At 43.2% G+C, this 12,088-nt stretch overlaps 1 protein-coding gene across 1 annotated transcript in view; it reads left to right on the top strand.

Annotated features, from left to right (window-relative positions):
- Window positions 1-2,572: 2,572 nt before the first annotated feature.
- The window catches only part of phip (PHIP subunit of CUL4-Ring ligase complex), a 42,819-nt gene continuing 33,303 nt past the window's right edge, over window positions 2,573-12,088 (top strand). Inside the window, 10 exon segments of the mRNA XM_080883840.1 lie at window positions 2,573-2,797; window positions 2,800-2,833; window positions 2,835-2,887; window positions 3,001-3,059; window positions 3,145-3,174; window positions 3,326-3,385; window positions 6,391-6,541; window positions 6,778-6,876; window positions 8,481-8,641; window positions 11,052-11,273. Of these exon segments, the coding sequence (XP_080739966.1) occupies window positions 2,746-2,797; window positions 2,800-2,833; window positions 2,835-2,887; window positions 3,001-3,059; window positions 3,145-3,174; window positions 3,326-3,385; window positions 6,391-6,541; window positions 6,778-6,876; window positions 8,481-8,641; window positions 11,052-11,273 (921 nt within the window). The 5' untranslated portion in view covers window positions 2,573-2,745.

Raw genomic sequence — 12,088 nt, 5'->3', positions numbered from 1 at the left:
GTGAGACAATTTCAGAAATTCAGAAAAAGTGTAGCAATGCAAACACAACCCTCTGTGAACGTAGCAGAGTCACAGTATTGTAAACATGACAAGTCTCAACAAAAGTAGTGAAAGATTTGACCACTATAATATTTATTTTCACGTTTTTTTTTTAAATTATTTTAAATTATTTTCATTGGGGTTAACTAAAATGTTTTATCACACCTACTTTTACTTAACCTTGATCATGACACTTAAAAAAGAGCCATTGTATTAACCCACAGAGCAGACCATTGAATCCAGACTAAAGATATGAGAAAGGTTACGTGGCTGCAAAAGTACTTAGCTGAAACTTCTATTTTCTAACTAGTGAAGACATCAGAGTCCTGATTGTCTGATGATTGTCTCTAGCAGGGAAAGAGTGTTGAAGCCAAGTAATTTTCCACACCTCACAGGATTTTTAAGCTATCTGGCAAAGTTTAGTAAAGGGTGTGGATTTGCAAGGGTGTGGATAAACAAGTATCTCTGTGTGGACTGTTGTCAAGATAACCTCAAACCATTTCAGATCTCTTTTTTAATGTGATTAGTATTTACAAGTGAGCTATTTATAGTAAAAGAAAACCTGTAACTGATTGCATCTTTTCATAACCTTTGACTCCTCTTAGGCCCGTAAAGTGACACATGGTGAGGTTGCCTCCTTGTGGTGGTGTCAGCCCACACAATAAACTTAGTCATAAGAGTTCAGGTCAACCGGTAAAATACAAGTTAATGATTAGGCTGAAAAACCCATAACTGATCATCTAAATATTTTAAGTATTATTTTAACTTTTTTTCTGTGCTTTAAAAAATATATACAGAATTTGTTGGTCAAATTACACCCAATCAGTGAAGTCCACGGATGGACAGTTTAATCTGGCCTGATACGATGCGCACATTTGGAAGAGAAGATCGAAAACTCTGTCAGGGGAGGGTCAGAATACTAAAGTGGATTTTTGAAAAGCTCAAATATTGCTTGTTCCTCTCAGAGTAATCGTCCACCCACCTATCTGCCAGAACGCTTTTGACATGGAATAATGGTAGGTGGTGTAGCCACTGGTGATGAGAACACTCTCTGTTGAGTTCCTGTCCATCTGGCAGCCTATAAATGTTGTATTATTTGTGTTTAACGTTGACAAAATGAACCCATAATTGCCTAACGATGCAACATAAATGACAAAGTTGTGGAAAGTGTCGATACAGACCTAATTTGTGTGCGTTACACTTGATTTTATTTGAGTTACACCTTGTTAGTTTTACAAATAGAATGGCATTACTCTGTTTAAAATAGACAAAAAAATTAAGTTGACTCTTAGAAGCACGAAGCCTTATAGCATCTTCCCAGATGCACTGTTGATGTGTTAGATTTGAAATAGTTTATAAAGAAGAAATTAAAATGTAGAGGTGATATGTTTCTGTACTAGTGTTAATCATTTGTGCAGGTAGACTGAATTATATGCAACTGTAAGTGGGTGTGAATATTTCAATTTAGCTCAATTGTACCACATAGGCAACTTCACACATGTAAGCTATAGATATGAGTGAAAAGAGAAAAAAAACAGAAGATATGTGGCAAAATATTTCGAAAAAGAAAACTCCAAACTGTTGTAAAATGATCTGAAACACGTGTGGTGTGTATTTACCTTCACTTTCATTTGTGTCTTACTTGCAGCAGTAAACATTAAATGTGGGAAATAAGATTAGACCAGGAGGGGTTGTTTGTCATTGGTGACGTGGCTTTTAATAAAACTATAATGTACGTCCCTTGCACACATATTATTGTGAGTTTACTTTAAAAAGTAAAAATTAACACCAAAGAGTTGCTGTTCCTTTTTTTTTCATTCACAGCTGTCACCGAGGCATCCTGTCATGCATTTCCTTGATAACCCCCCTTGATGTGTGTGCCTTGTCTCAGTGTCTCAGTTGCCACTAAATTGCTGTAACTCACGGGGTTTCATTCATTAAGCTGCATTCCCCTTCTCCAACCCTTCCCCCATTTTATTGCCTGGTAGTATTTGGAAGAGAAATGGACGACTTCCCCACCAAACGGCTCCCTGAGAGAGTGGGTGTGTTAGCTAGGACATCTTATTACACAATAGCGACAAAGTTACGACAAGCGAGACCAGCAGCAAGAACACGGAGAGCTGATAAGAGAACAGGCTAGCTGTGGTGTTTGATAATAAAAAAATAATAATGATAAACTAAGCTGAAACGTTTGCTCGCCTGTAAATCCCTCTCAAACACGGGAGCCATGTTCTGAACCCGCCAGCTACGAATATACAGAAAATAAATATGGCAAGAATTAGGCTGTGGTAATCCGCAATAGACACTAAATGACAGAGGAATGGACTCTAATGAATAAAAATGTGATAAATGCCGTCTAGTTACAAAATAACAGCCATTCTGCAGCAATGTGTCCTCTCCTTTAGCAGGCTGCCATTTCTACCTCCCCTCGACGGCGGCGTACGTGAGCCACAGCGCCTGTATTCTTCCGCAGAGGGCTTGCGCTTTTTCCTTTGAGGGGGAGGGGGATTAAAACAAACATGCCTCCACGGCAAACCGGTCGTAAGTGAAATTCGCCCCAGCCGGCGCTCAGTACAGCCACAATTTAGCCATTCGGTCTTTGTTAAAGGAAGGCGGTGTTTGGCGGGGTGAAGCCTTCAGCGCGCACTAATTATCGCTCCGCGGAGGTATACTCCCGCAGCCGGGACTTCGTGCGAGCGAAGCTGAATGGAGGCAGCCTCTTCCTGGTGGATAAACAGTGACAGCTACAGGGCAGCCACCTAGACCCACCACACAGGCTCTGGCGCTGCCCTGGCAAACAACACCAAAATGGCTTCAGACAGTACACACATCGCGCAGTTGACTTCTGGTGAGTAAAGGAGATCGGAAACTATGTCACGGTCGTTGTAATATCCCCCCAATTTCCTCGGTGCCCTCTTCTAACGCAGCTCCCGTCCTCTTCTCCCCCTCCAACCATACCAGAACTGTACTTCCTAATAGCCCGATTTCTAGAAGCTGGACCGTGTCAAAAAGCAGCCGAGGTTGGTGTTTTCGCATTTTAGGAGAATTTATAATATGTCGGCAATTGTCACGAGGTGTAATTCTGTATTTTTATGCTATTTTCAGACCCTGATAAGGGAGGTGGAGGAGAAGGAGGTAAGCAGTCAGCAGCACGAGAGAGATGCTTCTCTCTGCACTGTACTTTGTAATGTTGCTTTGACTCTGATTTACCATTTACTGTTTTAAAACATCACCTGTAACGTCTATAAACTGGGTGATCACGGTCCACACTGTTTTTCCACCTCAGCTGCTGCCCAAAAGGCTGGACTGGACGGGGCAGGAACACCCCGGGACGTACGAAAATTTGGTAAGGGTGCTGTATAACTGAGGAAAAAGTTTTTAGAGAGCAAAATAAAAATTGAATTTCCCGCAATTTTTAAATCAGGTGGTGGAGCACAAACTGAAGAAGGACTTTGCAGGGCGAGTCGGCTGCAGGCTTTAGGGGGAGGGAAGCTGCTCTTTTTGGAGCACTTACAAGGGGCTCGGGTCCCAACCTTGTGTGCGCCACGGTGTGCGAGTTTGGTGTCCATGCATGTCCAAAAGGTTGCGAGAGTTGTTGGTGAAAAATGTGTGTGAAATGTTGATACGTCATGAGTGTTGTGGTGTAGGAGCGCCAGGATCCGGAGGAGGGACTCCCTGCGCCACGAGCCTCTAGGAGAGAGAGAGAGATGGAGGCGCTCTTGTCCTGCAAGAACCATAATTTGTGTGCATGGGTTGAAAACACACAGGGGGGCACAAGAGTTAGAAAACAGGACTTTTTTTTTTATTCGTGGGGAATATAAAGAGTATAGTCAGTATAGCCGGAGACACGGCTCGCCCCCTGTTCTTTGAGGTTGTTGTGGAGTGGTTATTTTTTATTTTTTGGGGAGAGGGTTGTTTTGGTGCGAGCTCGGACGGAAAAGCAGAGGAAGGATCAGTCGGTGTGAAGATGCGAGGTAACGTTCAGCTTGATGTATTATAATCGCGCTATTAATTGGAGCGCTTAATTGTCATGTAAACAAACGGGGCTTTCGCCTGAAAGCGGCGTTTTTACGCATGGGGGCGTGGAGTGAATTCACCATCCTCTTACATATTTGTTTCCGAGTCAGACCTGCTAAAAGCGCGCACTCCCCGTTATCTTTTTTTTCTTTTTTCCCTTTTTGTGTTATTTTAAAAGTTTTATTTTAATACTGATTTTAAAAAACAGCGACCTGGTTAATCTACGAGATAATGTTTGTGGGGGACGATTTCCGTCTTCACGTCCCAAAGCACACACGGAACTAGATGGCGTAAAGTGCAGCTTGATCGCCATGTAAATGTATAGGTTTAAGAAATTATTGACAGCGTCGTTCTGCCCGCTCGTATGAGTGTGTGTGTGTTTTTTTCTTCTCTCTTCCTGCTTGGCTCGCTGGGCTCTCCGTTCCTCCTCCTCCCGTCCCCAGTCTTTCAGCCTGCCTCCAGTCTATTGTGCATAATTTCCCGTATTAAAAAAATACTGCGGAGGGGTTTTAATTATTAGACCAAGCGGAAGCAGGGAGGTTAGAGGCAGGAGGGCAGGATATCGGCTGGATTTATTTATTTATTTATGATTATTTATTATTTTTTTGTGGGCGTTTGTAGTTAGATGTCTGGGGGGGGGGGGGGGGGGGGGACGCTGTTAAAGAAGGGGGTTGGGCATCACTGAGGACTCAACAATGATATTGTAATAATTAACGATATTAATTGCGGCTAATTAACGAAGGCGGATTCATTAGATGTTCGATTGCTTTCGTGTCGCATTTCAAACTGATCAGGAAGACGAAGCGCAATGAAATACGGCCGTGTTTTTGAGTGGAAGTGGAAGCCTGCATCGTTATCAGCACAAATGTGTTTAGACTCATTTATTAACGGATTAATTGTCAGTAATAATACACTTTAATGAATGCAAATCTATGTCAGAGGCAGTGATGCTTGAGGTGAAAGATGTTTGTAGGGCTATGAATGGAAAGCAGGATGTTTATAATAATAATAAGAATAATAGCAATACTAATAATGATTACATAGAGGGTAACTTGTAGTGGTGTGGGGCCATGTGCTTTGTGATGGTGCAGCCGTGGCTGGGGGAGTGTTATCCATTACCCTTCAGAAGGAAGGAAAATGGAGCAAATTGTTATTGCACATCGTGTGTGTGTGTCAGTTGTGGGTCTGCGTGTACCTAAGAGGGGCTGATATGTACTTAGAAACACTGATCACGTCTGTGAACCAGCAAGGATGTTGAAAGCAATTAAGGGGTCATTAATTGTGTGTGTGTGTGTGTCACAGAGACAGATAAAGGAATGGAAAAAGTGTGTGTGTGTGTGACTGAGTGGAATAATTGTTTAATTTCAGGCTTACGTGTCTGAAACAAAGCCGATGACTGCACGTCTGATTTGAGTGAATACATTTAAACCGATCTGGCTTGCTCCAAGTAAACACACTGCTGCATGCTGCATTATTTTATTCCCCTCCGTGTCTCGCTTACATCCCGGCTGTATCGTGCGTGCCATTCCACTCATTCAGGCGTGCATGTTTCTTTAGAAGTAGGCCACGCAGGAGGGTCCCCATGTGTCAGTGGAATCAGAGAGGCTGTGTGTTTATAACAGCGTAGGTTTCTGTGTGCTTCATCCTTATGTTGCATGCCACACCCCCTCCATCCCACCACACTGTTGTAGTGCGTATGCTGCTGGGAGCCGCACCATTTAGAAGCCTTCATCTTTTTCATTTTAGTGTATAAATACGTGTCCGGTTGTATTTTTATTTCTGCAGTTTATTAAAAAAAGGAGGATCTTATCTGTTATTTTATCTGTTATCGGTTTAGTGTGATTTCCTCTGACACACTCAGAGAGCAGAGGGGCCTTTACTTGCATCCGCATTTGTGGAAGTGGCCTGGATTTTTCAGTGTTTCTGTTTGCTGGAAATACTTGAATTTGAAATTAAAGTTTCAATTTCCCTTTACTTTGCAGCCACCGTTTGCCTTCTGACATGTTTTTACCCCCTGATGTGTTCGATAGATTTGTAGATTTTTGTGTGTGAAAATTGGCGTAGTAATGTGGAACCCATTTGTACCTCCACTGAGACGTTTTCTTTTTCACACCACTGTCGTCGGGTTCGAGCAGCAGAAATCATCCAGCTGGTGGGGGTTTGATGTCTTGACACAGCAGCTTTTGGCAGGAAAGCTCTTTGAGCACATTTCTCTCAGCTTCCTTTTTATCTTTTTTTAAACTCTACCACCCTCCCCCCACTAGCAGTAGTTGTTTTTTGTGGTCATTTACCAGCCTGAAGACAGATTTAATCTGAGTGTATGCTTGCGTTCAGGTAAAGCTCTACAGGCACATCACGCCAGACCACCTGCTGCAGGTCTGCACCAGAGTTTGTCCGCTGCTGGAGAGGGAGGTCCCTGCCAGTGTGCCTGGACTCACCAGCCTTCTAGGAGCTGGCAGACAGAATCTTCTCCGCACCGCTAAGAGTGAGTTCACATGCAGTGCATTTGCATACTTAAATATACACACGTGCAAAAACACCCACTCGCTCAATGCCTGTGTCTTCCTGCGTGTAAGTGCTGACTTACCAAGACATGGAGTGAATGTATACATTTGCGTGGTTATGCAAATATGACTGCATACATCCAGATCAACATGCACAACACACACTTAACTATAGCTGTGCATGTGCTTATGCATCTGTGCTGTGTGTAAATTCCAGGTTGCAAACATGTTGTGTGGAAAGGCTCAGCGCTGGCTGCGCTGCACTGTGGACGTCCACCGGAGCCACCTGTTATCTACGGGAGTCCGCCGAATATTGGTAAGGAAAACAGTCATTTTGGTAAAGTGGGCCAAAATGACTGGGCCAACTATTGATTTGCCTAAAGAAGTCTGTATGTTTGCACACAGACTTGTGGACTTGTTGTGCTCCACCTCGCGCTTAATAAACATGGCCATAGTTTCCAAAAATCAGGGGGATGCATCTACAAATAATCCAAAAGCTCCGGCTCCAGACGTGTATAAGAGCGCTGTTTGGACAGTTTTTTTAAACTCCTGGATCTGATGTCAGTGTCAGTGAGAGTGGATGTGCTCAGTACGACCATCTCAGTCCAGGATTATACTTGCTTGTGGAGATGCACATGGACAGCTGTGGACACCATGGATGAGTAGTCCTTCCTGTTCTATTTTTTTCCCCAAGTCCTCTTGGAATCCATCTGAAGCATTCATGCGAATTTTGGCACACTGGTTGCAAAAAACTGCAGGTCACATGGACACTTCTCTACAGAGCATCTCATGAAACGTGAAGGACGAAAGACCCTCTATAAACTAGCAGATGCAGCAACTATACCACCGGCATCAGATACAGCGCAGAGGAGCCTTACTCATCTACATTCAAACCTACTGTGTGTCAGGGACAGCCAATCAGAAGAGGGTTGTGCTGCGGAGGATAAATAAGATAAATGAGGATTATTTTGAATGGTGAATCATACAAAGCCAATCTTAATAAGTCCAAGAGTGAAAAGATGGAGGTCTTTTTTTAAAAAATAATTCACTTTAAAATATTTCAGCATTCTTATGCTCTATTGTAAAAACTTGTGTCCTTCAGATTAGCAGAAGAACAGTGTGTAGAGAGCTTGATGGAAACGGTTATGCATCATGAAAGTAGCCGCATCCAAGTCTTACACCGCCAAGCGCAATGCAAAGTGTCGGATGCAGTTGTGTAAAGCACGGCGCCACTGCACTCTAGAGGAACAGAGTCGTGTTCTGTGGACGAGTCCAATGGACGAGTCTGGGTTTGGCGTTTGGGTTTACTTTGTGCCAAGTATAAAGTATAAAGTTTGGCGGAGGCAGGATTATTGTTTTTGAGGGGTTTGAGGGAGCCCCTTAGTTCCAGTGAAAGGAACTCTTAATGCTTCAGGATATCAAAACATTTTGGACAATTTTATGCTCGTAACTTTGGGGGAAAACTTTTGGGATGGCCTCTTTTTGTTCCAACATGATTGCGCACCATTGCACAAAGCAAGGTCCATAAAGACATGGAAGATCGAGTGTGGTGTGGAAGAGAACTTGACTGGCCTGCACAGAGTCCTGACCTCAACCTAATAAAACACCTTTGGGATGAATCAGAGCAGAGAATCCGAGCCCGGCCTTCTCATCCAACATCAGCGCCTAACCTCACAAAGGTGCTTCTGGAAGAACGCTCAAAAATTCCCATAAACAAACTCCTAAACCTTGTGGAAAGAAGAGCTGAAGCTGTTATGGTACCAAACTGACAGGATATTAAACTCTTTGCATTAAGATTGGAGTGTGCATGGGAAAGCAGACGAGTGGAGACTTTTGTCAATTTAATGTATATTTAGTGACGTTTACATCTGTACAGTCGTGTCTTTCCGTACTAACGTGCATGTTTTTCTTGACATCCAGTGGAGACGAGCTTCTGCCGTCGACTGAATGGCGCCTACCGTCTCCGTCAGCTGGTGCCCACGGCCGTGTACACACACATGAAGATGCACAAGAGGATCCTGGGACACTTGTCGTCCGTGTACTGCGTGACCTTCGACAGGACGGGGCGACGCATCTTCACCGTAAGTTTTCCCACGCGCGTTTTTGTTCGACGTTGCGTTGACATTAGCTTGTGAACGAGAGGCTCTGTGTTTGTTTAGAGTCACGTCTCGCATTCTGTGTTAGATTGTTACAAGGTGCCGCTCGCTCACCAAGATGCACAAGCATCTGCGTTTCATGCTGTAACGGTTCTGCTAGGCGGTAATTACTGTTTACCTAACTGTGGTAGGACGCTTTTACTCAGTGACTCACAGCTATAACCTGTTGGGTTATACGTCGGGAAAAACTCAGACAGCTGTGCGATGATAATAATCACGGGTAATGAAGTGAAAGCATTTATCTCAAAAGAAGTAAGCTGACCTTTGCCCCCTGGGTGCCCGTTGTATACATTTGCCGCATGCCTTTTCCACCTAGTTTGAGAGAGGTACAGCTTCTGGTAACGTGTTAAATGGTGAAGGAACAATGAGACAATGTTGATTTAATGTCGCCGTCCTTCTGTTTGGAATCTTGAGTCAAACACTGCCTGCTGTTCTACACCATTTTCAGCTTTCACTTCTTAAATCTCTAAAAATGGCTGGCTGCTGAGAGGAGGAGGAGGAGGAGGAGGGGGTTAGATTGAGTGTCTCTGTGTCTTTTTTCCTGTTATCTCTCTTTCTCTCTCTTTCTCTCCCCCCGTCCTCATGCTATGCTGCCCCTCCTTTGTTCCTTTCTCTTCCTCCCTCCCCCCCACTCTTCATCTTGCTATTTCTCATCATAACTGGAGAAAATGTTTCCTCTGAGGCGCTGGCTAAGTGCCAGAATTAAAATTCATTCTTGCTCTCCCTCACTTTCTCTCCCTTTTCTCCCCCCCCTCTCTCTCTGCTACTTTTCCCCCTCCTTTTATCACGAGATCATTTTTATTTATATATGTTCTTATTTTTAGATCTCTTCAGTCCTTTTGCTCAGGCTCTTATGCTGTTTCAGGCATATTAATTGATTATTTTGTGCGCCCTAAAGATTCGCGGGGATCGTTGTGTTCGGTGAACAAGTGCATGCAAGTTTGGTCCAACAACAGCTTTGCTGTCAGTTATATCGATTTGCATAACATAATTTTAAAAACAGCCAATTCTTGTGGTCACTTGAAAAGACAAATCGAGAGCAGTTGGTTTGTGCTTGTTGTCCTTGTGACTGTGGTTAAAATCTTATCTGTAGTTGTGAGGAAACAGGGAGGATTGCACTTTGCTCTTAAATCTATGGTGGTGCAGACGGCGTGGCAGGTCTCCCAAAATGCTTTGTAGTTATAAAAGGTCAAGGCTTTCAGGGCAACCAACACGTCAGCTGATACTTAACATACAGCACTGTGTTAGTTATTTTATAAAGCGTTATGATTTTTCAAAAGGTTTCAGGTGCATGTTGGAGCACATAAAATGAAACACCGTCATTAACAGTGTTTGACCCTCAGCGTGTCAAAAATTCTTATTTTAAAGCGAAGAAGTTTAATTTTATGAAGCGTTACATCCTGAAATCGCTGGCTTTTTAAAACAAGTGGATTTGTGTTTGTGTGTCTTTCGCGTCTTCATCACGGTTACCTGTTACTTAAATAATTTTGAGCTCTTAACTAAAAAACAGATGGATCTGGCAACGTGTTGAATCACGAGCATTTTAACCGTCAGCGAGTTGGATCGCAGTCAGGCACTCGCCCCAAAGGCGGTTTCACGATTGAAGACTCGATCGTGCACTTTGATTGCAGACTTATGAGTGTTTAAGGAGAATCTGAGCTAACAATTCTTGTAAATGCTTCACTAACAAAGCTTTTTTTTTGGTAACTATTTATAAATATTAATAGAATTATTATTTGCTTCTACTTTGCTACAAAACCGTTACAAAGTAAGAGGAGATGAGTTGGTTCCTGCCTGATCTATTTTCTGTCCCTCCGTTCTAACAGTCGAGTTCTCATGTGTGTAAAACCAACTCTGTGTCATCACATCCAGTCTCAGTCTACTGAGTCAAATGTAATCAGCCTAAGATATTCTCAGACCACAGTAACAGTGTGCGTGTTCATTTGGCAGTGCTCACTGTTGTTTTGCATTGATAACATTAGCCAGGGAATGTGTTTACATGCCAGCTGCGGTCTTTTTCTCTTTACCTGTTAATAATAAGCTGATTACAGTGCATGCAAATGCACCGTCAGTGCCTTGAGATGTTCATTGTAGCTTTTTTGTCAAAAAGCAAATTAATCATTGATCTATTTTTACATTTCAAGAGTCTCTTTCCCTCCTCTGTTTGTATTCCACATTTGCCAATTTGCTGAGAGTCCTGCTCTGCAGCGTGCCCAGATAGATTTTGGAAATCTTCTTCAACTTCACATTTTTAATTTGTCTTCCCAGAAGCAGATGCGCTGATCTCAAATGTGAATCTTCACTCATGTGCGGTGGTGTTTTCTTTCTGTCCCAGGGCTCAGATGACTGTCTCGTGAAGATCTGGGGAACAGATGACGGGCGTCTGCTGGCAACCCTGCGCGGCCACGCTGCCGAGATTTCCGACATGGCCGTCAGCTATGAGAACACCATGATTGCCGCCGGCTCCTGTGACAAGACCATTAGAGTGTGGTGCTTACAAACCTGCGCTCCTCTGGCTGTCCTGGAGGGACACGCAGCATCCATCACCTCACTGCAGGTATTGTTTTAAAGCTGTTTTTATTTCATATTCTTTACAGACTGGGAGAAGCCACCACAAACTGCAACTGCATTTTACTGTAGAAAGCTAGGTTTTTACTTAACAGGCAATATATATCTATATAAATGTTTTTGTGTTTACAGCACACAGTTTAACTTGTGTCAAGTTTTATCTGTGCAACTGCTTTCAGTTTACTGGACGCTTTGTTAGTCACCCTTATCTGCTCCTGGCTGGACGCTCTTTTGCCTTTATAACTGCTTTTAATCTTCATGGCAGAGATTCAACAATATGCTGGAAGCATCCCTCACAGATTTTGGTCCATATTGATGTGATACCATCACACAGCTGCTGCAGATTTGTTGCACATGCATTGTATTAAAAATCACATCCTAAAGGTGCTCTGCTGGATTGAGATCTGGTAACTGTGGAGGCTGACTTGAGGGCAGTGAACTCACCGAGATGTTAAAGAAACCACTTTGAGATGATTGGAGCTTTGTGTCATCGTCCTGCTGAAAGCAGCCATCAGAATATGTGTTGACTTCAAATTCTGACCCAGCATCTGGTTGTTACAGCAGAAATTGATGCTCATCAGACCCGGCAATATTCTTCCAGTTTTGGTGAACCCATGAGAATTGTAGCTTCAGTTTGCTGTTCGTAGCTGACAGGAGTGGCACTCATGTAGTCTTTCTGCTGCTGTAGCCTGTCAATGCGATTGGCTGATTCCATATTTGCTTTAAAAAGCAGACAAACAGGTATACTTAATGAAGTGCCCAGTGAGAGCGACTGTGTTTGTGTGTGTCTTTGTCCTCTGTTCA

Source organism: Rhamphochromis sp. 'chilingali' (genome assembly GCF_963969265.1).
Source record: "Rhamphochromis sp. 'chilingali' genome assembly, chromosome: 5".
In the NCBI taxonomy this organism is placed as follows: domain Eukaryota; kingdom Metazoa; phylum Chordata; class Actinopteri; order Cichliformes; family Cichlidae; genus Rhamphochromis; species Rhamphochromis sp. 'chilingali'.
The sequence above is the reverse complement of the archived record's forward strand: the minus strand, read 5'-3'. Positions and strand labels throughout refer to the sequence as shown.